General features: G+C 66.0%; 3 protein-coding genes across 3 annotated transcripts in view; 2 read left to right on the top strand and 1 right to left on the bottom strand.

Annotated features, from left to right (window-relative positions):
• Positions 1-1,553: 1,553 nt before the first annotated feature.
• APRT (adenine phosphoribosyltransferase) lies at positions 1,554-5,665 on the top strand. The gene is made up of 5 exons (XM_021526994.3): positions 1,554-1,651; positions 2,396-2,499; positions 3,404-3,537; positions 4,310-4,388; positions 4,631-5,665. Exons 1-5 carry the CDS (start codon positions 1,572-1,574, stop codon positions 4,771-4,773), a joined length of 540 nt encoding a protein of 179 aa, XP_021382669.2. The 5' UTR covers positions 1,554-1,571; the 3' UTR covers positions 4,774-5,665.
• Positions 5,666-7,039: 1,374 nt separating this feature from the next.
• On the bottom strand, positions 7,040-12,193 carry CDT1 (chromatin licensing and DNA replication factor 1). Its single transcript, XM_031505899.3, has 10 exons — positions 11,428-12,193; positions 10,923-11,063; positions 10,657-10,847; positions 10,266-10,460; positions 10,030-10,175; positions 9,681-9,784; positions 9,306-9,494; positions 8,741-8,875; positions 8,454-8,655; positions 7,040-7,799 (listed from the first exon to the last, which is right to left on the bottom strand). The coding sequence occupies exons 1-10, from the start codon at positions 11,788-11,790 to the stop codon at positions 7,636-7,638; spliced, it is 1,830 nt and encodes a 609-aa protein (XP_031361759.2). The 5' UTR covers positions 11,791-12,193; the 3' UTR covers positions 7,040-7,635.
• A 2,834-nt stretch (positions 12,194-15,027) lies between these two features.
• The window catches only part of PIEZO1 (piezo type mechanosensitive ion channel component 1 (Er blood group)), a 23,445-nt gene continuing 13,127 nt past the window's right edge, over positions 15,028-25,345 (top strand). Inside the window, exons 1-10 of the mRNA XM_085589951.1 lie at positions 15,028-15,184; positions 20,745-20,840; positions 22,125-22,247; positions 22,518-22,560; positions 22,655-22,805; positions 23,528-23,666; positions 24,198-24,411; positions 24,556-24,721; positions 24,982-25,068; positions 25,135-25,207. Coding sequence (XP_085446077.1) covers positions 15,121-15,184; positions 20,745-20,840; positions 22,125-22,247; positions 22,518-22,560; positions 22,655-22,805; positions 23,528-23,666; positions 24,198-24,411; positions 24,556-24,721; positions 24,982-25,068; positions 25,135-25,207 — 1,156 coding nt within the window. The 5' untranslated portion in view covers positions 15,028-15,120. The remainder of the gene's footprint in view (positions 15,185-20,744; positions 20,841-22,124; positions 22,248-22,517; positions 22,561-22,654; positions 22,806-23,527; positions 23,667-24,197; positions 24,412-24,555; positions 24,722-24,981; positions 25,069-25,134; positions 25,208-25,345) is intronic.

The following is a 25,345-nucleotide window of genomic DNA, read 5'->3' as shown; positions in this document are numbered from 1 at the left end:
GCCAGGGCTCCACGTCCCTGGGAACTGCAGCTCCATGTGCCAAGGTGCCAGGGCTCCATGTCCCTGGGAACTGCAGCTCCATGTGCCAAGGTGCCAGGGCTCCATGTCCCTGGGAACTGCAGCTCCATGTGCCAAGGTGCCAGGGCTCCATGTCCCTGGGAACTGCAGCTCCATGTGCCAAGGTGCCAGGGCTCCATGTCCCTGGGAATTGCAGCTCCATGTCCCTGGGAACTGCAGCTCCATGTGCCAGGATGCCAGGGCTCCATGTCCCTGGGAACTGCAGCTCCATGTGCCAAGGTGCCAGGGCTCCATGTCCCTGGGAACTGCAGCTCCATGTGCCAGGGTTATCAGAGTTCCATGCACTCAGGGATTTGGGCTCTGTGCGTGAAGTGCCAGGGCTCCACACACCGAGGGTATCAGTGCCTCATGTCCTGGGGTACCACACCTCCATGGGGGGCTGGGGGCACTGGGATAGCTCCAGGTCTGGAGTATCAGAGCTCCGTACACCGGGAATTTGGGACTCTGTGCACGGGGACACCAGAGCTCCATGCTCCAGCATACCAGAGCTCCGAATATGGGGGGCTGGGGCTTCAATGCCCTGGGGTACCGGAGCTCCAAATACCAGAGGGGCTGGAACTGGGGTACCAGAGCCCCAGATACCGGGAGACTGAGGCTCAATGCTCCAGGGTACCGGAGCTCCAAATACCGGGGGAACTGGGGCTCCAATGCCCTGGGGTACCGGAGCTCCAAACACCGGGGAGACTGGGGGTCAATGCTCTGGGATAATGGAGCTCCACATCCCGGGGTACAGGAGTTCCAAATACCGCGGGGACGGATGCTCAATGCTCCAGGGTACAGGAGTTCCAAATACCGGGGGGACGGATGCTCAATGCTCCGAGGTACAGGAGTTCCAAATACCGCGGGGACGGATGCTCAATGCTCCGGGGTACAGGAGTTCCAAATACCGGGGGGACAGATGCTCAATGCTCCGGGATAATGGAGCTCCACATCCCGGGGTACCGGAGCTCCAAATACCGGGGGGACGGATGCTCAATGCTCCGGGGTACCGGAGCTCCACGTGCCGGGGAGACTGGGGCTCAATGCTCTGGGATAATGGAGCTCCACATCCCGGGGTACCGGAGCTCCAAACACCGAGGGGACGGACGCCCCACGCCCCGAGGCGCCTCACCCGCGCGTCCCTCGGGCACCGCCGCCCGGTGCCCGCTGCGGTGCCCGCCCGGTGCCCGCCCGGTGCCGCCCGGTGCCCGCCCGGTGCCCGCCCGGTGCCCGCTGCGGTGCCCGCCCGGTGCCCGCCCGGTGCCCGCCCGGAGCCGGTGCCCGCCCGGTGCCGCCCGGTGCCCGCTGCGGTGCCCGCTGCGGTGCCCGCCCGGTGCCCGCCCGGTGCCCGCCCGGAGCCGGTGCCCGCCCGGTGCCGCCCGGTGCCGCCCGGTGCCGCCCGGTGCCGCCCGGTGCCGCCCGGTGCCGCCCGGTGCCGCCCCGGCGGGCGGAGCCGCGGCGCCCCGCCCGGTGCCGGTGCCGGAGCTGCGGCGGCTGCGCACGGCGGGGCGGCCATGAGCGACCGGCGGCTGCGGGCGCTGCGGGACCGCGTCCGCTCCTTCCCGGACTTCCCGCAGCCCGGCGTGCTGTTCCGGTGCGGGAGCGGGGAGGGAACCGGCGCCGAGTGGAGCCAGCGCTGGGGTGGAAGCGGGGATGGGGATGGGAGCAGGGCTGGAGCCGGGCCGGGGAAGCGCTGCCGGCTCCGGGCCCCGCTGCCCGTCCCTGGCCCCGGCAGCAGCAGGCAGGAGCCTCCCCTGGGCTCCGGAACCGCCCCTGGGCTCAGGAGCCTCCCCTGGGCTCCGGAACCTCCCCTGGGGTCAGGAGCTTCCCCTGGGCTCAGAAACCTCCCCTGGGCTCCGGAACCTCCCCTGGGGTCAGGAGCCTCCCCTGGGCTCAGGAGCCTCCCCCGGGTTCTGAAGCCTCCCCCGGCTTCGGGAGCTCCCCCGGGTTTGGGAACCTCTCACGGGTTTGGGAGCCTTCCCCGGGTTTGGGAACCTTCCCCAGGTTCGGGAGCTTTCCCCGGGTTCAGAAGCCTTCCCTGGGCTTGGGGCCCTCCCCCAGCTTCGGGAGCCTTCCCCAGGTTTGGGAGCCTTCCCCGGGTTTGGGAACCTTCCCCGGGTTTGGGAACCTTCCCCGGGTTTGGGAACCTTCCCCGGGTTTGGGAACCTTCCCCGGGTTTGGGAACCTTCCCTGGATTCAGGAGCTTCCCCCAGTTCGGGAGCCTTCCCCAGGTTCTGGAGCCTCCCCCGGGCTGTGGAACCTCCCCTGGCTTCGGGCTCTCCCCGTTTCCAGGGCAGCCCCACAGGTTTCCCTCACCCGCTGCCCTCCCTCGTTGCAGCGATATCAGCCCCTTGCTGAAGGATCCTGTGGCCTTCAGGACCTTGATTGATCTTCTGGAGGATCATGTGAGGGCGTCTTTCCCTAAAATCGACTTCATCGTGGGTGAGTGTTGCTTGGACATCCCTGAGGCCAGGGCAGAGCAGCGTGTCCGGGGTGGGAAGTTTGGGGTGGCCCTTGGACACAAAAATCACCTGAATATTGGCCTCTGGCATGTGGTGACACCAGGACAGTTTCTGCCCTTCACCTCCACCCGTGAGTTCTGAAATGCTGCCGTGGGATGTGGCACTTCCACAATTCACTGCCAGAAAGGAGGGGGCACCCAAAGCTCGCAGTGTGCCCCCGCTGTGCCCAGGGCAGGCAGGCCCTGGCCCAGCTGCTTTTCCCCAGGGAGCCTTCCCAGGCCAGCACAAGCCACCTTGGTGGCCAGACCAGCTCAGCTCGCCCGGCAGAGCGCTGAGGAGGGCACTGCTTGGGCTGGCCCACAGCCAGGGGGCACAGAGCAAACCTGGCCCAGGTGTGCTGAGTGGAGTCTGCCCCAGGTGCAGAGCTCCTGCTGGTGTGGCAGGGCTGATAGCAGGGCCCTGCTGCCTTTATCTCCAAGGAGAAGGGTCAGAGCAGAGGGAAACGGGCTCCTGGGGCCAGAACAGGAGTGTGGGCTGGGTTTTCTACCTTCAGGTGTGACTTGAGGAGCAAATTGCTTTTAGAATGGGAGGATAAAACCGAGGGGCTGTGCCAAGACCTTCCCCCAGTGAAATTATTCTGAGTGATGGGACAAGAGGAAAAGGCCTCAAGTTGCACCTGGGGGGCTTTAGGTTGGATATGAGGGAAAATTAATTCAGTGAGAGGGTGATCAGGTATCAGAATGGGCTGCCCAGGGAGTCACTTATCCAAAAAATACGTGGATGTGGCACTTGGGGACGTGGCTCAGTGCTGCAGATGGTTGGACTTGGTGGTGTTGGAGGCCTTTTCCAGGGTGAGTGATTCTCTGTTCCTGCTGTGCCCCCAGGCCTGGACTCCCGCGGGTTCCTGATCGGGACCCCGCTGGCGCAGAGGTTGGGGATCGGCTTCGTGCCCGTGCGGAAAAAGGGGAAACTGCCCGGTGCCACCGAGTCCATCTCCTACAGCCTGGAGTACGGCAGGGTGAGCCCTGGGGGGCCAGGGGGGCTGAAACCCTGGGGAGGGGTCCCGGCTGGTTCTGCTGCCGTGGGTAATCTGGCACAAGCCCGGCAGGGCCGCCCACGCTCGCGCCGTTCGTGCCCGCGGCTGACGCTTGCTGCTGCGCCGCCGCTCTCCTCGGGGGCTGGCGCTCAGACTCGCTGCTCGGTGGCTTTCTTTGCCTTGAATTCAGGGCCATGGCCACGGAGAGTGTCCCCCAGCGTGGCAGGCAGTGCTGGAAGTCAGAGCTGCCCCGCGTGGCTCCCCCCATCCTGCCCCGTGACCCCGCAGCTGCTCCCGCTGGGACGAACAGCAGCAGAGCCCCCAGAGCCACGCCGGAGCCACGAGGATTGTTTGGGCCGGCCGAGCTGGGGTGACACATGCAGACAGGTGCCAGTTTGGATCTGGCTCTGGGCAGAGCTCTCCGGCGGGTGACGGGAGATTTTCCTTGCTCTGAGGATCGCAGCGAGATTTTCCTCGCTGGAGAAGTGCTCTGGGATAAGATTCCACCATAACTCACACGATGAGAGTTCAGGATTTTTGGCGTGCCGCAGGCTTGGCCCAGCAGTCCCCTCCCTGCTCCGTGCTTCTGTGGCGTTCCCCTGTAGCTGGAATTCGTGGGGTTTGGGGATTTTAGGTGCTGAGTTTAGGCTGATGTCGCCGAGGATTTGTCTGTGTTCCAGCACGAACCAGCAGCTCCACGAGGGGTTTCTCTCCAAGGCCAGACCAAAACAAAGCTGCTCTTTGCTCCCTGCAGGCTGAGCTGGAAATCCAGAGCAATGCTGTGGAAGCAGGACAGAAAGTGGTGATCGTGGATGACCTGCTGGCAACCGGAGGTGAGGGAAGCACGTGTGACACCTTGTGTGCATGGAATGGCTGCCTTGGCTAAATCCCACCCAGCCCCACCCCTGCCATGGGCAGGGACACCTCCTGCCAGCCCAGGTTGCCCCAAGCCCTGTCCAGCCTGGCTTTGGACACTCCCAGGGTAGCCACAGCTCTGGTGTCCCCAGGCTGGCAGCAGCAGGGGTGGCTGTGGGCTGGAGCTGCCCCAGGAGTGAGGATGTTTCTCCCCCCTCAGGTACCATGCGTGCTGCCTGCGAGCTGCTGAAGAGGCTGAAGGCTGAAGTCCTGGAGTGCCTGGTGATCATAGAGCTGACAGCCCTGAAAGGGTCGGAAAAGCTCAATTCCATCCCTTTCTACTCCCTGCTGCAGTATGAGTGAGGAGGAGCAGGGAGAGGGAGCACTGGGAACAAATCTGGGGCTTTCTGTAGTGATTCTGGGTGTCACAGGGGGGTGGGGAAGGGGGTTAAACACAGCATGGCCAGATGCTCTTCAATCCTAAATTTCCCAGGCACTGTGTTGAGTGTAATGATCCCTTTTTGGAGTTCATCCTTTTAGCAAGCTGATTGACTGGGTGGGGGATGGAGACCAAGATGCAGTTCACTGAATCTGTGGTTTTTAGGAGACCAAAGTGATGACATTGCTGCTGAGGCAGGAGAGCTCTGACAGGGCACCAGCATTCCCTGGGCTGGGCCTGTCAGCCTGCAAGGAACCTGCTAAAAAATTCCCAAAGAAGCACAGGAGATGGGCAAAAAGCAATTCTTTCTGTAAGGGACAAATCCTGCTGAATTTGACCTCAGGATGGGCTGGCTGCCCCGGACTGTCACTCACACCAGAATAAGTTGCTCTTACACCAGGGCTGTGCTCGTTCAGGTGAATGAAATGTCTGCTGTGTCCTTAGATCAGGGTGGTGCTGCTGTGGGGTGAGCCCAGGCAGTGTTCTCCTTCCCTGGAGAGCACAGGAATTCCCCATCTCCTTTCCCACATCCCACTCTGTGCTGCTGCCTCCCCTCTGCTGGGCTGTTTGGGGCCATCAGGCTGCTGCCAGCTCAGAGCTGGTGCCAGCTGAGGCCACGGGAGAGGTGTTGCAGTGGTCTCAGGTGTGTGAGGGGGGTTTGGAGATGCTTCCTCCAGCACGGTTCAGTTTGGTCACAGCTAAATCCCCACGTGCCAAACTTCCACAAGCCTAAAAACATCAGGGACTGTGTCCCTGGCCCAGCAGGGACTGGACTCACAGGTAAAATAAATATTGATGTATTTTTATATTTCCTAAGCTGTCTCAGAGCTGTTCTTGCTGTGGCTGAAGCTGTGAATGACCCTTGGGAGTGTCTCCCTGCAGCCCCAGGTGGTCGGTGGGGCAAGGCTGTGGTGTGAGCTCTCCCTCATCCCCCAAATGCTTGGAGTTGTTTTCCAGAGAGCATTCGGGTACCTTTTCTTTACTTTGCACCAACCTCTGGCTGGAGAGGCTCGCTCAGCTCAGCTCCCCTTCCCCACCCAGCCCTTCCACTTGGGAAGAGCATTCCAGCTGATTCCCACCCCCATTTCCTGAAAAACCCCTTCAGTGCTGCTCAGTTCACACCGAGGAGCACAATTCCCTGGGGAATGACCCCCAGGGCCCCTGGGGAGCCAGGGCAGCAGCACCTCCCAGCCCTGGCACCAGGAGAGGGTCCCTGCTGCGGGGGAGAGGGGAAACATCAATTCCACCCCAAGGAGCCGTGGAAAGCAGCTGCGAGCTGGGAAGTGGCGCCAGCCCTGCCCGTGCCAGCAGGTGACATCAGTGCCAGCAGGTGACATCAGGGAACGTGGGGACGGTGCCTGGGCTGCCAGCAGCCCCTGATGTCATTGCCTTGGAGAAACCAGGCTGGGCAGGAGCAGCTTCCAGGTGGGAGAAGGGTTTTGTCCTGAGGAGCAGAACGGGAGCTCCATGGGATGTGAGCGTGGCTGCCAGGCTGCTGCTTCCAGCTCCTCTCCAGTCCTGCTCCTTCCCCGAGCATGGCTGAGAGCCCAGCCTGCTCCAGCAGCCCCCAGCCTCACCCAGGAGCCCCCCAGCCTCACCCAGCAGCCCCCCAGCCTCACACCCAGCCCTGGGTTGGGTTTAATCCCTTCTCCCTGGAAACAGGGCACGCTCCTGCCAGCAGGGCCGGGCAAGCACGGGCCTGGAGGAGGAGGAGGAGGAGGAAGGCCTCTTGCTCCCACAGGAAATGCTGTGGGATCTCAGATGCTGCCAAGACTCCAGCCCAGCACTTTTAAGGTGGGGAGTCTGCCCAGGAGCAGCAGGGGATGAAAGGATGGAGGCCCTGTTCCCAGCAGGTCCCTGAGGAGCTCCAGCCAGGCTCAGGAGCAGTGTGAGGTGTGTGTGACACAGGCAGCTCCCACCCCTGCCCTGCCCAGCACCTCTGCAGCCATCCTCACCCTCTTTGTCCCTCTTCCCAAGCCACTTCAGCTCGAGTGGCTTTGGGATTTCCCCTGGGAGAAAAAACCCTGTCAGCCCTGCCTGCCCCAGCCCCATCTACAAAAGCTGCATTCAGCTCCTGCAAGCCCACGCTCACTTTTTCCAGTGAGTCTTTCTCCAGGAGCTGGATGAGGACCCAGCCCTTCCCGGCGCCAATTGCCATGGAGAACCACGAGACAGCAGCGAGGACGAGCGCTGGGTTAACACAAGTCAACTATATTTAAAACATTTAATACAAATGTGTTTTGACAAGTCCTGTAGTTGTTTCCAGCGAGGACTGCAAGATGCTTTTAGATGCTTTTTCCCTCCCTTAAAAACAGAACGAGGCCCGAAGCTCCAGAAACATCCATTTGTGACTTTTTCTCTCACTCTTTCCTGCCCGTCACCCTCTCTGCCTTCACCCCACCAGGACCCAGTTAATGGAAGAAACCTCTGAAATTGGACCTTCAGGAGACCCCTCATGCATTGAACCTTCAGGAGAACCAGGAGAGGGAGAGGAAAAGGTTCCTCAGGTTAGGGTAGAACCAGGAGAGGGAGAGGAAAAGGTTCCTCAGGTCAGGGTCGCTTTCATCATCACCCCCAGGACACAGGATTGCTCAAGGACACGGGGACCTACAACCCTCACAGCTCCCACCACAGGAATTAGTTAAATTAGTTAAATGAAGGCACTTTGCCCTTTCTCAGCCATCCGAGGACGAGCCTCCCTCCAGCCCACCCCGAACCCAGAGCGCTGTCGGGATTTGCTACATTTTGAGGAGATTGCACAGAAAAAAACCCAACCCCGGAGGGGCTCAGAGGGCTCCAGCCTCCTTGGCCGCCTTGTGGAGCCTCTCGGTGACGAGGCCCAGGTCCTTCTCCTTGTCCAGCTTGACGTAGGTGTCCGTCCTGAGGGCGTGGATGCCCACCCAGTCGGGCAGCAGCTCCGCAAAGAGCCGCACGTGTTTCTCCATCTCACCTGTGGGTGGGAGCACCGGGGTCAGAGCTCAGGGACACCAAGGACTGGAGCTCGAGAGAACCCCTGGGATCAGAGCTCAGAGACAGCAGGGTCTGGAGCTCAGGAACACCAAGGATTGGAGCTCGGGAGCACCAGGAGCAGAGCTCGGGAACACCAGGATCAGAACTCAGGAACACCAAGGATTGGAGCTCGGGAGCACCAGGAGCAGAGCTTGGGAACACCAAGGATCGGAGCTCAGGAACACTGGGGTCTGGAGCTCGGAACACACCAGGATCAGAGTTCAGGAGCACTGCGGGTCAGAGCTTGGAAGAACCCCTGGGATCAGAGCTTGGGAACACCCTGGGATCAGAGCTCAGGAGCACCAGGATCAGAGCTCGGGAGCACCCCAGGATCAGAGCTCAGGAATACCGGGGATGGAGCTCAGGAGCACACTGGGATCGGAGCTCAGGAATAGCGGGATCAGAGCTCAGGAACACACCAGGATAGGAGCTCAGAAACACACTGGGATCAGAGCTCAGGAACACACCGGGATAGGAGCTCGGGAATACCGGGATCGGAGCTCGGGAATACCGGGATCGGAGCTCAGGAATACCGGGATCAGCTCTCAGCCCCCTCCTCCCGCAGAGACCCCCCTCCCAACCCCACAACCCCTACCGGGCGCCACCAGCTCGGGGCAGCTGTCGGCCAGGCGGGCGCAGAGCAGCTCCATGGCGAGCGCCGGCTTCTTCTCGGCCACGAAGACGCTGCGCAGGACGCGCGCCATGGCCGGCAGCCGCGCCAGCCGCGCCGCCCGCCGCTCCTGCCGCGCGTCCCGCGTCAGCAGCGCCGCCAGCCGCGCCGCCTCCTTGGCCCGCACCTGCGAACACCGCCGCGCGTCCCTGAGGGGCCGGGCCGGGCACGGGCACTGCCCCCGGCCCCTGGCACAGGACGGGGAGACTCACCCGCTCCAGCAGCCCCTGGGACACCCCTCTGAGCGCGCCCGAGGTGCTGGCGGGGGCCGGGGATTTGGGAAGCGCCGGCTCCCCCGCGCTGGCTTCGGCCGTTCTGAGCGCCAGGTTGGCAAGAGCTTTTTCCATCTGCTCATGTGGAAGAGGGAGGAGGAGTTGGGTTGCAGTTCAAGCTGGAGGAAAGAGAAGTTTCCCCTCTTCTGCCGCCCCCGCCGTCACCCGGCAGCCCAAGTGATCCTGATCCATCCTGCCTGCACAGGGGAGTTTGGGGTGCTTGGTGGAATTGTGGAATGCTCTGAGCGGGAAGGGACCTGGAAGCTCTTCTCATTTGCAGCCCCCCGCCCTGGGCAGGGACACCTTCCACTATGCCGGATTGCTCCAAGTCCCATCCAACCAGCCCTTGGACCCTTCCAAGGATGGCACAGCCACAGCTTCTCTGGGCACCTGTGGCAGGAATTCCTTCCCACTATCCCACCTACCCCTGCCCTCGGGCAGTGGGAAGCCACCCACACCTTTCCAGAGGTGGCACAGACGGAGCCAGCCCCTGGCCCTGCCTCACCTTGGGGCTCAGCATGCCCCGGGCCGCGCTCAGCACCTCCTGCGCCGTGCTCAGCCTGTCCTCGCGCGGCGGCCGCGGCAGCTCCGCGGGGCTGATGTCCGGCACCTCGTCCACGTTGAAGCGGGGATGCCACCGGGTCAGCTTCTCCTCTGGCACCACCATGGGAGGGCTGAGGGCAGCCAGGAACGCCTGGAGAGGAGCGAGAGCTGTGTCACGGCACCAGGACACCGGAGCAGCCGCTGCCCCGCGCTCCCAGCACGGCTTGGTGACACAGGGAGCGAATTCAGAGGCCACCTCCAGGAGGAACCTCCGTGTCCCTCAGCCTGGGTGGCACCAGTGACAACCCCAGCGTAGGGGGTGCCAGGTGCCCCTCACCTTGTGGTGCTCCCTGACGATGTTCACCAGGTTGCGGTGGAATTCCCTCCGGCGCTCCAGCAGCCGCGACGCCGACAGGTGCGGGCGCCCATCCACCTTCTCCTCTGCCAGGAGGGACACGGGTGTCACCCACACAAACCATGGCAGCCTCGGGAAGGACGGGATCAGAGCCCTGCCACGGAGCCGAGTCACTGCCTGGACACTGTCCCTCCTGTCCCGAATTGTTTCCCACTTCCAACACGTTCAGAAGCTCCATTTAATGGAGCAAGCAAAGAGCATCCCTATAGATCCAGGGATCAGCCAGCACTAAGCGTACCCCAGCTCCCAGGCACCCCAAAACCATCCATACCTTCCCCCAGGACTGGCTCCAGTGTGAGCTGATACTCAGACTTCTTTCCGCCGCTGCTGAGGGTGGGGACGTTCTTCTCCTGGCGCAGCCGGTACGAGCTGGGGTACACAGCCTTGATCTGCCCCAAGTGCTGCTCCTCAAACTGCCTGCGACAGCACCACAGAGGTTGGGGACCCCCAGAGCTTCAGCTGGGACCCCAAACCGGGCTGCTGGGACCCCAAACCTGGCCAACTCACCTGCGCATCATGTCCTGCACGCCCTGCTTGACCTTGGCGAAGGTGACGGTCTCGGCGCGGTTGAAGAGCATCCCGGCGATGGTGTCCACGCTGCGGAACATCTCCGCCAGCACCCTGAACTTGTAGGGCAGCGTCAGCCCCGGGGGCAGGTCCTGGGCCAGGGTGTGGAAGCGCTGGTAGGCCGGGGGCTGCTGGCTGCAGGGAAGGACAGGACAGGCTCAGGGTGATGACACAGTGCCCAGCTGCCACCCCCAACCCCTTCTCTGAGGAGGTATGGAGGTCACGTCACCTTGGGACATGGGTGTCACAGCGCTCAGAGCCCCCACACCCTCACAAAACCACTTCAGGGCCGTGGCAGCCCCCTCAAATCCCTCCTGCAGCTGCTCCTCACCCGGTGTGGCCCTCGGGAGCTGCCGCCCCGGTGTCCCCGGCGGCCGCTCTCCTCTGCCGGGCGCGCAGCTCCAGCTGCCGCACGCGCTCCAGGCGGCTCCGCAGGTCCCCGCCGGTCCCGCTGGGGACAGAGGGGACGTGGCCCAGCGTCCTCATCCTCTGCAGGCGGCCCTGCAGCTCGGCCACGTCCTCCTGGGCAGGGAGGGGACACGGGGTCAGAGCGGGACACGCGGCACCGAAGCCACCCGCGCAGGGGTCAGCCCGTACCCGCTGCAGGCGCCGCGCCGGGCTGGGCTCTGGCCCCGTGTCCTGCCCACGGCCCGCGGGGGACACGGCCAGCTCCTGGGACAGCTCCTGGGCCAGGGGTGCCGGGGGTCCAGGAGCGGCCAGAGGCGAGGAGCTGGTGGCCTGCAAGAGAGAGGAGAGTCAGGGATTGTCCGGCGAACCCACCCGCCCCAACCCCTTCCCCTGTGCCCCCCAAAATCTTGCGCTGGGAGGGGGGAGCCACAGGGGGGTCTGCAATAGGGGCAGGGGGGATGAAGGGGGTGAGTTTTGGGGCCCGTGCACTTGGGACAGGGTTACGTCCCGGTGAGGGGAGGACTGTGAATGAGAAGGGGAGGCAAGTTCGGGGGTCCCGCACGGGGAAAAGGGGCCCAACACTGGCGGGACGGTTGTTTTATGGTTCCACACGCCCTCACCCTCCCCCATCCCATTTCAGGGCCGCATCCCAGAGGAAGCGAGCGGAGCATCCCCGACCCCACCACCTCCCTACCGCTCCCGGAGACCCCGGCTCCGCGTCCCGGGGCAGCTCCAGCCTCTTCCGCGCCGACTTCCCGCTCGGTTCCCCGAGCCGGGCCCCGACCGGCGACTCCGCTTCCATGTCCCGGCGGCTCCGCTTCCTGCCCGCCATGCCCCGCAGGGCCGGGCGGCCCCCGCGGGCCGGGGTGCGCGGCGAACCGGGCAGCGGCAGCGAGCGGGCGCTGAGCCCCGCCGGGACACCATCCTCCTCCTCCTCCCGGTGCACCGGGGCACCGGCGAGGGCGGCCTTGAGCAGGCGGCCGCCGCTGCGCTTGGCCGGGGCTCCGGTGGTCGCTTTTGTCTGGCTGAAGAAGTCGGTGAGGCGGAGCTGGGCCATGGCTGCGGTCCCGATCCTGATCCCGGTCCGGATCCCGGTCCTGGTCACGGTCCCGGTCCCGATCTGATCCCGGTCCCGATCTGATCCCGGTCCGGATCCCGGTCCTGGTCACGGTCCCGGTCCCGATCTGATCCCGGTCCGGATCCCGGTCCCGGTCCCGGTCCCGGTCCCGATCTCGATCCCGGTTTGGGTCCCGGTTTGGATCCCGGTTCCGGTCCCGATCGCGGTCCCGGCCCAGACCACGTGAGGCCGGTCCCGCGCGCTTCTCTCTTGGCGGGAGCCCGCGCGCCGAGGCCCCGCCCACCGGGGGGCGGGCAGCGGTCACGTGAGACGGGTTTGGCGCCACTCGGCTCTTAAAGGGGCCGCGCCCCCGGAACGGGGCTGCACGTGGGGGACCCGGGGGGGTTCCGGGGGGCTCCGGGGGCCTCCGGCCTTGCTGGGATGGAGGTTGCCCGCTCCGCCTGGACTAGTGGGGCAAAAGCCGGGAGTTTCTATCCGGAATGGTGCTGGGTGTCCCCCACACGTGGGGCCGAGCCCGGGCTGGCTTCCAGCCCCATGGATTCCCTCCGGGGTGCAGCCTTGGAACGAGGGGCTGCGGGAGCTCCTGCAGCGTCCCCCGCTCGCCTTTCCTGCCCCACGCCCCTCCCTGCTCCATTGGCAGTGCCCGGGGCTGGGAGAAGCCTCCGGCCCATCACTGGCAGGCCGGGCACTCAGGCCGTGCCCGCAGCACTTTACAGAGCCTGGCGAGTCTCCCCCATCCCTTGTAAAAGCTGAGCGAGGCTGGCAAAGCGCAGGGCTCTGGGCAGGGCAGGGCTCTGGGGTGCCATTCCCGGTGCCCATTTGCTTCCACAGCCTCGCTGCCTGCCTGCCTGCGGCTTTTCAGGCCTGGGCGGGAGCGAGAGCTGCTGCGGGCACCTGCAGCACCCTGTCCTGCATCCCTGCCTGCCAGGGTGCCAAGGGGTGCTGCCAGGGGTCATCCCCATACCCGGGGCTGGTCCCTGGGGTGGTGCCAGGGGTCATCCCCATACCCGGGGCTGGTCCCTGGGGTGGTGCCAGGGGTCATCCCCATACCCGGGGCTGGTCCCTGGGGTGGTGCCAGGGGTCATACCTGGGCCTTGTGGAGGTGGTGTTAATGCTGAGCTTCACGTCTGTGTAATGAGAAGTTATACACAAGAATTGTGAGTGTTCCATTTACACGAGAATTGCGTCTCATTTACAGAATTGTGAGTATCTCATTTACACGAGAATTGTGTCTCATTTACATCAGAATTGTGTTTAATTTACACGAGATTTGTGTTTCATTTACACCAGAATTGTGAGTGTCTCATTTCCACCAGAATTGTGTTTCATTTCCACCAGCGGCTCCCTCCGGATCCCAGGATGAGGGCGGATGCAGCTGAGTGCCTGTGATAAGGATGCTCCCACTGCTCCCACGAGGGGCTGTGCCCACTGAACCCATGGACACACATTTGGGAGCCATCGGGCCCATCCTGCCTTGGGGGTTATGCTGTGGGCACGGCTGCCTGCATGGCTGCACTTGGGCACAATTGGGGTGCAGAGAAGAGGCCCTGGAATTCTGGAGGGAGCCCAGAGGAGAGTGGGGAGCAGTGTGGCAGTGTGCCAGCTGGATGCCAGCTTATTCACCGTGATGGGAAAACAAGAAGTGCAGGGCAGCCAAGGAATGTGGAGATTTCATGGGCCGGTGGTGCCCAGCTCTGCCAGGTGTCACTGCCACACTGCCCGTGCCACCAGCTGTGCCTGGTGGGATCCACTGGGATTTGGGTTGGGATTGGGACTGAGACAGCCCAGCCCCAGATGTGACCCCACTCCAGGGCTCCCAGTTCCAGGGGGTGTGGGTCTGCATCTGGCTCTGCAGTGGGCACCGAGCTTGGGCAATGTGGGACTGTGGGGCCGGCTCCAGGGATCAGGGACCCAGCTCCAGGAACACGGGATGGTTCCATGGTGCCAGGGACACAGCACCCAGCTCCAGGAACACGGGATGGTTCCTGAGTGCCAGGGACACAGCACCCAGCTCCAGGAACACGGGATGGTTCCTGAGTGCCAGGGACACAGCACCCAGCTCCAGGACCACGGGATGGTTCCATGGTGCCAGGGACACAGCACCCAGCTCCAGGACCACGGGATGGTTCCCAGCTCTGCCAGGGACACAGCACCCAGCTCCAGGAACACGGGATGGTTCCCAGCTCTGCCAGGGGCACAGCACCCAGCTCCAGGACCACGGGATGGTTCCCTGGTGCCAGGGACACAGCACCCAGCTCCAGGAACACGGGATGGTTCCTGAGTGCCAGGGACACAGCACCCAGCTCCAGGACCACGGGATGGTTCCCAGCTCTGCCAGGGGCACAGCACCCAGCTCCAGGAACACGGGATGGTTCCCTGGTGCCAGGGGCACAGCACCCAGCTCCAGGTACACAGAATGATTCCTGGGTGCCAGGGACACAGCACCCAGCTCCAGGAACATGGGATGGTTCCATGGTGCCAGGGACACAGCACCCAGCTCCAGGAACACGGGATGGTTCCCAGCTCTGCCAGGGACACAGCACCCAGCTCCAGGACCACGGGATGGTTCCATGGTGCCAGGGACACAGCACCCAGCTCCAGGACCACGGGATGGTTCCTGAGTGCCAGGGACACAGCACCCAGCTCCAGGAACACGGGATGGTTCCCAGCCAGCTCCAGGACCACGGGATGGTTCCATGGTGCCAGGGACACAGCACCCAGCTCCAGGTACACAGAATGATTCCTGGGTGCCAGGGACACAGCACCCAGCCCCAGGTACACAGAATGATTCCTGGGTGCCAGGGACACAGCACCCAGCCCCAGGGCTGCCCATCATCTCCTGGGGGAGCCCTCCCAGCTCCCCATTCTTCGCAGCGCCTCTCAACCCTGCTATCAACAACAAACACCCAACAAAAACTAACTCTGCCTTTCACTTCATTTTCGGACGAAATAAACACGAGACACATCTGCTGATATTTCTTTCATTTTTTCCCCCTTTTTTCTTTTCCTTTTGAGTCGATATATTTTTTCCCCTGACCGCGGGGCTGCGGGGGCCCGTGTGAGCCCGGCCAGCTCGCGGCGGTGCCGGTGCCGGTGCCGGCGGGCGGCGCTGGGGCCGCGCCGGCCCCGCGGGCGGGGGGCGGGCGGTGCCGCTTTATAAAGCGGCGGGCGCGGGGCGGGGGCAGCGCCTCGGGAGCGCCGCGGCACCGGGCAGCGGCGTCGGCACCGGGGCCTGCCCAGCCCAGCCCAGCCCAGCCCCGGCGGGGCGGAACGGCTCGGAGCGGCTCGGGCCGGGCCCCCCCGGGCGGGATGAACCGGCGGGGGCTCTGCGCGGGGCTCTACTGGCTGCTGCTGCCGCTCGCCCTGCTCGCCGGTGAGTGCGGGGATCCCCCCTAAAGGTGACCCCGGTGCGGTGCCCGCCCGCGGAGTCGCCCCGGGGGTGTCCCGGTGGCTGCGGGGCGCGGGGTTCCCCCGGCACGTGGGGCCCGGGAAGCGCCGGGAAGCCGCGGGGCGAGCGGGTCCCTGCGCCAGGAAGCGGGGCTGGCATCCCGGGGGGGGGTCGGTGCTGCGGTCCCGAGATGCCGCCGGCTCCGCCCGTGGCCGAGCCTACTCGCGGGGAGCGCCGCCACTTTCTCCGGGCGGGACGGGGCGTGTGCGTGTCCCCGCTGTGCGGGCTGCAGGTGACCCAGCTGGGTCACAGCCCTGTCGCCACGGTTGCCCGGGCCGGGGTGGGCGATGCCCGGGCGGCAGCTGGCACCCGTCCTGTCGCCGTGCCCGGGGATGCAGAGTGCCCACCCCGGCCCCTGTGGCTCTGCGGTCCCCAGGCTGCCACCAGCCCGTTCCCAGCGCTGTCGGTCTTCGATGGCAGATGTGCCACCCACCGAGGCAACCGGCTGGCCACCGGCCTGGAAAATCCCCGTGTCCCGGGACGCGCAGGACAAGAATCGGCTCTTTGAAGCCCGCCTGCTCCGGAGCCTCTTCGGGGACGCTGCGTTTGCGTAAACGCGAAGGAAAAAGCTCTTTATGGCGAGGATCCTTCAAGGGGCTCCTTGTGCCGGGGCTGTTTGCCCCCGGGCTCGCAGCAGCCGTGCTGGGGGTTTGAGCCCCAGGACGCTCTGGCATGGCTTTTGGGGTGCCCCTAGAAGGACTTTTGGGAGACTGTCACCTGGAGAGAGAGAGAGAGAGAGGGACACGCTCCCGGCCGAGGGAGGCTGGTCCAGCCGAGCAGCCCCGTTCCCGGCTGTGTTTTGGGGAGCGGGGTTGGGTTTCGGGGTGCTGGCAGCGGGCAGAGCCTCGCTGGCGGAGGAAGTCGGTGCCTCTAGAAAAAGCTGCTTTTCCTTCTCTTCGCCGGGGCGGTGAGTCAGAGCATCGCGCAGGATGTCAGGAGGTTGATCACGACCCGGCCCCGAGCGGGGAGCGGCGGCTGCGCTGCCCGGCCCGGGGCAGCGGCGGGCCCGGGGCGCGGAGCTGCCGGCAGCGCCCATGGGTGCCCGCGGCGACACGTGGCCTCCGGGCCAGCCTCCCGCGGGGCCCTCCTGCCCCGAATCCTCCTGCTTCGGCCCCAAATCCTGCCGCCCTGCTTGGCTCTGCCCCCTTGCTCCGCCACGGGATATGCGGGGGCGCCGGTCCCCCGCGGCTGGGGACACCGGTGGCCTCGCTGTCCCCCCCTCCCCACGCTGGGCTTGTCGGTGGCTCGTTTAAATTTGGGGCCCGGCTTGGGCGGGGAGTCCGTCCTGCTCCGGTTGATTGGCGGGAGGTGGGGGGGTGACTCAGCAGCGCCCAGGGGTCTCGCAGGAGCAGCCGGGGGAAACTGAGGCACGGAGGGTGTGGCTCGTCCCCCTGCAGCTGGGCGGGAGGGTTTGCCCCGCGGCACGGGGCAGGGTTTGACCCGCCTGCGGCCCTTCCTTCCCCGCCGGTTCGGCTCTCCCCGAACGTCCGGAGGATGTTTGCTCGCGGCTCCCGGCCAGCTCGGGGCGAGTGGCGGCGCCGGGCTCGGGCCCCGTGGCCCGGGGCAGCCCCACGGCTGGCACAGCCCCGGGGGGGGTCCCGGGGCTGTGTGCCCACCTCGGCTCCGTCCTTCCTGCTGGGATTGCGGGGTGCTGTGGGGGGCACAGCACAGCCCCCACGAGGGGGGACCGGGCACCCCCAGCGCCGGTCGTGGCCACGCGGATCCGTGGCTCCGTGGGCAGGGGTGATGGGGAAGGGTGGCACCCCCTCTCTGGGGCTGCGGGGCCCCCCGAACCCCCTGGTGCGGGGACACAGCCCCCCTGCCCGGCCAGGGTGCTGCGGGGGTCCCTGGGGGTGCCAGGTGCCGCAGGGCCGGAGCCCAGCTGGGTGCAGCGTGGGCTGCTGCAGCTGCCTGCTGTGGTCAGGTGCTTTTTATAAAACCCAGGGAAATAAAATAGAGGAGGAAAAAAAAAAACAACAACCCTATATATAAAAAAAACTATTAAAAAAAATATAAAAGCAGCAAAGCCACCGCTGTCTCCAAGAGCAATAACTGCTGCTTCCTCCCGGGCGCAGCGGGAGGGGAGGGCATGGGGTGCCAGGATGGGATGGAGACGCAGCCCCGGCTGCCAGGACTGAGCCCCCACAGCCCCGGTGAGGTGGGGGACACCGTGGGGGGGTCCCCAGGGGTGCAGCGGGTGCCCTTTGGGTGAGGACAGCGGGGTTTGGGCACCGCCTGGCACTGCCACGGCCCCGCTGGGAGGGTTGGTGGCTCTGGGAATGCCAGTCCAGGTGTGTCCCAGTGCTGAGCCTGCAGCTCCTTGGCACGGACTGGGCCCTCCTGGCGTGTGCCAGGGAAGGGGGGTGTCCCTGACACTTGTCCCCTGTCCCGTGGCACGAGCTCCTGGCTGAGGCTGGGCTTTGCTGGGCTGGCAGCCGTGGCACACGCTGGCACCCAGAGCCCTCCTGGGGCATCTCCTGCGGCATTCCCAGGAGCAGGGTCAGAGCTGGGATCGACTTTCCACAAAAACAGGATACGGTGGGTGAACCCGTGGGGCTGCTCTTTCCTGGAGAGAGGGGCTGGGGCTGGCACTGGGAACGTGCCCGTGGCCAGCCCTGCTTGCCCGAGGGCTTGTTGCTTTGGGGCTGGTGGGATTTTGGGATAGGAAGAGCCACACTGGTGGGATTTTGGGATAGAAGAGCCACACTGGTGGGATTTTGGGACGAGGCCTCTGGGTTCCTCACCCTGCCTCTGGATCGCAGCCAGCGGGTGCAGAGTCGAGTCCTGGGAGCAAAGTGACACCTTGGGGACCCTGTCAGGGGCTGGTGACCTTGGCACCGACTTGGCAGAGCTGCCTGGCCCCGGCAGCAGGTAACGGGCCCGTGTGAGGGAGCAGGGCAGGGAATTAAGGAGCTCTGCTAATTAACCCTGAGTGCTGCAGGTCCCGCTGTGGGCGCGGGGCTGGTGTGTGGGGCTCCCCCAATGCGGGGCTCTGGGGACCCCCCTCTTCCCGACCAGCTGGGACGGATCTGTGCTGGAAGCTGGCTGGGCATGGAATGGTGCCTGGTGTGCAGGGAGGGGGCTGTGCCAGACCCCAACCCTCCTCCCAGACGTCCGGTGCCCACTCCTCCTGGCTGCCCCCACTTTGCCAGGGGTGCCCAGTGACCCCAATCCCCTCCCACGGGGAAATTCAATTCGGGCTGGCGTGGACTGGCACATCCCGCCCAGCTCCCCGGTGCTGTAATTATCCTCCTCGCGGCTCATTAACGTCGTTAATATTTCACGTGCTGCCGGTGCTGGGGAGCTCCCCGCAGCGTGGGAGCTGCTCCGGGGTCACGGGCAGGCAGGAATTTGGGGTGCCACCTTAGGGGCCAAGGTGAGCGCTCAGCCGGGGGGTGGTGGGGAGGGGGCGGTGGCTGCACCCCCCCGCAGCCGCTGTGGAGGGCGGGTTTGCTCTCCCCACAGGCCAAACTGGTTTTTCTCCCCGTGCCGGCGCTTTCCCCGCTGTCAGCACTGCGGGGAACCGGTTCCCTCCCTCCGCGGAGCACCCACGCACCGCGGGCACCGCGGGCACCGCGGGCACGGCGCGCCCCGCTGCGCTGGGGGTGCCAGGCTGGGCGGCGAGGGTGCCCCCAAACCAGCCCGTCACCTGCCACCACCTCCTTCCCCCCATTTCCCATCCTGGTTGGAGCCATGGAGCATTTTTGGGAGGTTTCCTGGTGAGGGGTGCAGGGTGGGCTGCCAGCCAGAGGGGCCTGGGGGTGCCGGTGGCACCAAATAATGGGGTCAGCGTGCGGGTACCCCAATGCCCAGCAATAATCTGTGTTCCCCTCGGGATTCCCAGCCGTGCCAGCAGCGCCCAGGACGCGGCCGGGGCTGGGACTGGGTCACCCTGGGGCGGGTGGGCACTGGCAGCCCTGGCACGGGTGGGTGCCAGCGGCCAAGGGGCCGTGCCCGGCTCCCACGGAAGCCGAGCAGCGTCTCGCCCCCGTGCCGGGAAGGCTCCTCTCGCCTGGAATATTTGCTCCATGAGATCATGCCGTGCCGAAAGAGCCGCGAGCCCTCGGCAGCGGCGGGAGGCGACGCGTCCCGGGGAGGCGGCGGCTGGGGACGCTCCCGGTGCCCCCCAGCCCTGCTCGGGGCCGGGCTGCGCCCCGCAGCTTGGGGACACCCGGGGACCCCTCTGCGGGCCGGCGCTGCTTTTAGCCGGGGGCCGTGTGCCGTGTTGCTGGGCGCTCCCCCCGGGGGTGTCCCGCTGTCCCCGGCGCTGTCCCTGTCCCCAGGATGCGCTGTCGCATTGGAGCCCGGTAAACACAGGAAGGGCCGTGCCGGGCTGCAGAGCCCAGCGTGTCCCTGGCGCCCCGCCGGGTCCCCCCCGGTCCCACGGGGTCAGGGCTGAGCCCCCACCCGTGTCACCCATTGCCCCGTGGGGTGCCAAGGGGAGCAGCTGCCTGGCACAGGGACAGCCAGGGTCACCGACGGTGGCTGTCCCCTCCCTGGGCTGTCCCCTGGGACCGTGCTGGTGGCACGTGTCCCTCTGGCACTGCCTGGAGCAGGGCACGGTGACAAGCTCGGTGCCCCGTCCCCAGCCGGGCACTGCCCCGGTGCTGCTGCCCCGTGGGTGCTCCCAGCCCCTGCCGGTGCATGTGCCGGTGTCTGTCACTGTCAGCGTGGTGACAGGAACGCCGAGTCCCCGGCCAGGGTGACAGGTGCCCCGCCACGTCCCTGTCCCCACATCTGTCCCCACACCCTTGTCCCCACATCCCTGTCCCCATGCCTGTCCCCATGTCTGTCCCCACGTCCCTGTCCCATCTGTCCCCACGTCTGTCCCCACGCCTGTCCCCATGTCCCTGTCCCATCAGTCTCCACGTCCCTGTCCCCACGTCTGTCCCCACGCCTGTCCCCATGTCCCTGTCCCATCAGTCTCCACGTCCCTGTCCCCACGCCTGTCCCCACGTCTGTCCCCACAGGGCGCTGCCTCGGCCCGGCTCCTCCGGCAGTTCCGTGGTTCTGTGCCTCCAAACAAGCTGTAATTTAGGTCTAAAAATAAGTGAGGGGGAAGGTGCGGAGCTGGTGGCACAGCCAGAGCAGGGCTGGGGGCAGGGGCTGTGCCAGCTGTGCCAGCTGTGCCAGGGGTGCCAGCCCGGCCGTGGGGTGCCTGCAATGGTTCGGTGGCAGTGGTGTGGAAACGCAGCAGGATTTTCTCATGGCTCTTCTCCCCCCGTCCCCCCGTGTGTCTGGGACCTCCGGTGTCCCCTCTTCTCCTTGCCACCCGTGTGGGTCCCCAGGAGTGGCACAGCCTGGCGTCCTGCCCGTGTCGCTTTTTTGTGCTTTGCCCCCCTTGCCTCCCCTGGCATCACCCAGCGCCGCCGCCGGGCATTTCGGGCCGCCTCTCTTTTGGGGACCCCCGTGGCGGGGTGGGGTGCAGCTGTGACCCCCCCCCCGTGCCACGTGCCTGTCACTGACGCTGTCCCTCTGTCCCCAGCCTGCCTTTTCCGCTACAACGCCCTGTCCCTGGTGTACCTGCTCTTCCTGCTGCTGCTGCCCTGGTTCCCGGGGCCCTCCCCACGCTTCCGCACAGGTAAGGGGGTAAGGGGCTCACCTGGGGGAGCAGGGCTGGGACGGGGGGTGGGTGGGCAGCAGGGCAGCTGCCACCCCCCTCCCAGGGGGCACCTTGGCTGCGGTTTCACCCGCCTGGGCAGCATGGCTCCGTGTGGAGCCTCTCTCTGTTAATTATAGCCCAGCGGGGCTATTAATAGCCCTCGTGGTCCACAGCGGCCGGGTTGGAGCCCTGTTAACCAAAAACCTCGGGGCTGGGGCGTGTGGGCACACCACAGCAGCCCCTCCGCCCTGCCCGGGCATCACGGTGGCCTCGGGGTCACCCACGGTGCCCGGAGCCCCCCTGTGCCCGGCTCGGAGCCCACCCCAGCGCCTGGCACGGCCACGGCTAAAAGCTTTCCCCTCTGAATATTTCATGGGCTCGCACGGCCCCGGAGCCCGGCACGGCCCCGGATCCCGGCACTGCCGAGCCTCTGCCTGGATTTACAGGAAAAAACAAGGGGAGGGAAAGCTGCTGGCCCGGGGCCGCCCCCAGGCCAGCTCGCAGCTGTGGTGGGCTCGCTGCCCACTCCACCCCCCGGCCAGGAAAATGGGCACGGGGCCCGGGGAGCCGGGTGGGATGGGGGCACGGCTGCAGCTGCTGGAAGGGCTGACGGGGTGCGGAGTGGGGGGGGACCCCTGGAGCCCTCCCACGGGTGTTCCAGCAGGGATGGGACCCCTGGAGCTCTCCCATGGGTGTTCCAGCAGGGATGGGACCCCTGGAGCCCTCCCACGGGTGTTCCAGCAGGGATGGGACCCCTGGAGCTCTCCCATGGGTGTTCCAGCAGGGATGGGACCCCTGGAGCTCTCCCATGGGTGTTCCAGCAGGGATGGGACCCCTGGAGCCCTCCCATGGGTGTTCCAGCAGGGATGGGACCCCTGGAGCCCTCCCATGGGTGTTCCAGCAGGGATGGACCCCTGGAGCCCTCCCATGGGTGTTCCAGCAGGGATGGACCCCTGGCACCCCCTGGAGCCCTCCCATGGGTGTTCCAGCAGGGATGGGGATGCTGACTGCACCCCGGGGTGGTCCCAGGCCAGCAGGGCCAGGGAGGTGCCAGCTGGGGCTGCAGGGACACACAGGGTGGTCCTGGGCTTTGGCTCTTGGGGTGTCCTCAGGCTTTGCTGAAGGCCTGGTGGGATCCCGACCCTGGGGCAGAGCCCTGGAATCTGTGGGCACAGTGCTCCCTTCCCAGCCCTTCCCGGGTGTCCCTGCTGGGGTTTCTGGTGTCCCTGGCTGGTGGGTGGCAGCTTTGCCCGTGTCCTGCAGGTCACACCAGCCGCATCATCAAAGCTCTGCTGGGCACCAGCATCCTCTTCCTCCTCGCCCAGCTGGTTTTCCAGATATGCCTCTACACGCTGCCCTTCCTGGACCAGCTGCTGGAGCCCAACTGTGAGTAGGGGGTGCCCCTGCCCACCCTCACCCACCCCCCACCCACCCACAGCCCCGCTCCCTGTGCTGCCCTGGGGCTGCAGCCTCAAGCTGGTGACGTGTGGGACCCATCCTGTGCCACCTCGGGGGACATCCCGTGCCACCCGGGTGTCTGCAGGGTGCGGAGCCCATCCTGCCCTGGCATGGAGGGGAGTGCTCTGCCCGTGCTGGGGGTGCTCGGTGCCTGCCCCACGGGCTGTGCCCCGCTCAGTGCCCCCGTCCTCCCCGCAGGCAGCTCCTGGGAGGTCCTTGCTCGGCACATCGGGATCACCAGGTAAGGCCACCCTGACCTGTGGGGCTGGGGGGTGGCAGTGGCAGGGGGTGGGGGGTCACCCCTGAGCCCTCCCCTGCCCCGCTGTCCCCCCCAGGCTGGATTTGAGGGACATCCCCAACTCGGTGAGGCTGGTGGCACCCGACGTTGGCATCCTGCTGGTGTCGTCCCTGTCCCTGTGCCTGTGCAGCCGCCTCAGCCGTGCCAGCTGCAGAGGGAATCCCGAGTCCCTGGAGTCCTCTGAGTGGGTGAGAGCCACCCCCACTGCCATGGGGGCATCCCACCATCCACACCCCCCTGGGACCTTCCAGCCTGTCTGCCTGGGCACAGCCTGGGGCTTGGCATGGGGACGTGCCCAGTGGTTGGGGAGCCAGTTTGGGGCAGTTCTGGCCAGGTTGGAGGGCTTGGTCATTGTCCCACTGCTGAGGGTGACTCAGCCATGGAGGAGTGCCCATGTTTGCTCTGGCATTGCCACAGGGATCGTGGCAAACAGCCGGGACAGTGGGGTGGGCACTTGTGGGGTGGGCACTTGTGGGGTGGGCACTTGTGGGGTGGGCACTTGTGGGGTGCTGGCCCGCAGCTGGAGCTCACTGGTGCAGGGCTGGGTGCTGTGCCGTGCCAGCCCCACCTGGCAGTGCCAGCAGCTCCCGGGGACACCGTGCTTGTGGCACCCCCAGGCTGTGGTGCCCGGCTGTGGTGCCCGGCTGTACCCAGAGCAGGGGCAGCAGGGATGGGAGGCAGCCTGGCAAAGAGCTGAGTGCTGGGAACCCATCCTGCCCGAGCCAGGAGCAGCAGCCACCCTGCCCGGGCGCTCGCCAGGCGGCTGAGGAGATAAACGCCGCCGGGTGCCGGGCACTGAGCCCGCCTGGCACCTCCGCAGAGCGGGGAAACTGAGGCACGGCCAGGAGCCGCCCGGAATGGGGTCACGGAGCTCACGGCACCCCGGTTTTTTGGTTTTTTCCCCTGGCAGAGGGAGGAGAGGGCCGCGGGGCGGGCGCGGCGCGCGGCGCACGGGGACGCGCGGCTGCGGAGCCGCCTGCGGGACAAGGCTCACTCCCTGCTCTGGGAGGCTGGCAAGGGCCTGGCCATCCTGCTGCTGGCCCTGGCAGGTGGGCACGGCCTGGGGGGCACGTGGGGGGCGTGCTGCTGGCGGGGGGGCTCACTGCAGGGTGGTTGTGATGCTCGGTTGGAGGGAAAGCGTGCTTGGGGCGTGGCGGGAGGGATGCTCGGTGCAGGGGGAAACAGTCCGAGGAGGAGGGGGAGAATGTTCAGTCCAAGGGAGGAATCTCAGCCCGGGGAGAGCTGCTCGCTCTGAGCGTCGGAGGCTTGCTCTGTGCAGGAAAAAGTGCCTGGGCTGGGGTGGGAGGGGATGCTCTGTCCAAGGAGGGAGGATGCTGATTCCAGGCAGGAGCCATGCGTGGTCCGAGGATGGGTTTAGAGCCCAAAGGGGAAAAGCTTGGACCAAGAGGAAGGAGACGTTTGATCCGAGGTGGAAAACTCGGTGCAAGGGGAAGGATGCGTGACCTGAGGAGGAATGCTGGGCCCAGTGGGGTGCTCTCAGCCCAGGGGGATGATGCCCCTCGGTGCGGGGGGCAGCCGGGCTGTGCACTGACCGCCCGTGGGGCGCTGCTCCCCCCCAGGGATCACCCTGCCCTCCGCCTCCTCCAGCGTCTACTTCCTGCTCTTCATGGGGCTGTGCACGTGGTGGGCCTGTCACCTCCCCACCAGCCACCAGGTCTTCAACGTCTTCTGCATCCTCGTGGGCATCTACAGCGCCTGCCACCTGCTGTGCCTCTATGCCTACCAGACCCCCTTCGTCCAGGGGATCTTCCCACCCCCCACCATCTGGGCACGGTGAGTCCCTGGGCAGGGAGCTGTGCCCGGGGTCCCACCCTGGGGAGAGCAGCCAGAGCACCCCTCTGGTGCCAGCACAGCGATGGCACCCTGGCTCCTGGTCCTGGCTGATGGGGGCTGATGCCACCTCCTGTGTCCCCACAGGGTGTTTGGCTTCAAGGACATCATCCTGTACTACAACTGCTCCCAGCCCAACACCCTGGAGCTCAACAGCAGCTACCCCTGGTTCGTCTACACCAGCCCTGGCATCCTGCTCCTGCTCTACTACACCGTGGCCACCCTGGTGAAGCTGCGCTGGCGCGAGGCCAAGGTGAGGGGCTGCAGGGCTGAGCCAGACCCCGGTGGTGACAGCGGTGACAGTGGTGACAGCGGTGACAGTGGTGACAGCGGTGACAGTGGTGACAGTGGTGACAGCAGTGACCATGTGCTGGCTGCAGCTGGCCCTGGCGCAAGGGAGGCAGGGGGCAGTGGGGTGCCCACAGTGTGGGGTGCCTTGGCAGGGGGCTGGGCCATGGTGCCTGTCCCCAGTGGTGGCAGTGGGTGCCCTGATCTGGCTCCTGCCCCTGGCAGAGAGGCGTGGCACCGGCACGGCCGAGGGACCTGGTGGAGCTGGAGAGCTGGCCCCAGGACGCCGACCGCGTGGCCGAGGACACCAAGGTGGGTCTGGGGGGGCTCTGCAGGGATGGGGGTGCCAGGGTGGGCTCTGACCCTCTCTGCCCTCAGCCCATGCTGTGCCCCAACACCGGGAAGCCGAGCGCCGGCAACGAGAACTGCACCATCCACAGCTTGAGCACACGTAAGGCTGACCCCAGAGCCTCCCCACACCCTGGGTCCCTGGGGTGCTCTGAGCTCCCTCTCCTCACACCCTGGGTCCCTGGGGTGCTCTGAGCTCCCTCTCCCCACATCCTGGGTCTTGGGGTGCTCTGAGCTCCCT

This window comes from Lonchura striata, chromosome 11 (assembly GCF_050655825.1).
Source record: "Lonchura striata isolate lonStrDom1 chromosome 11, ASM5065582v1, whole genome shotgun sequence".
Lineage (NCBI taxonomy): Eukaryota > Metazoa > Chordata > Aves > Passeriformes > Estrildidae > Lonchura > Lonchura striata.
Note: the sequence above shows the minus strand (reverse complement) of the source record. Positions and strands in the feature narration are given on the sequence as shown.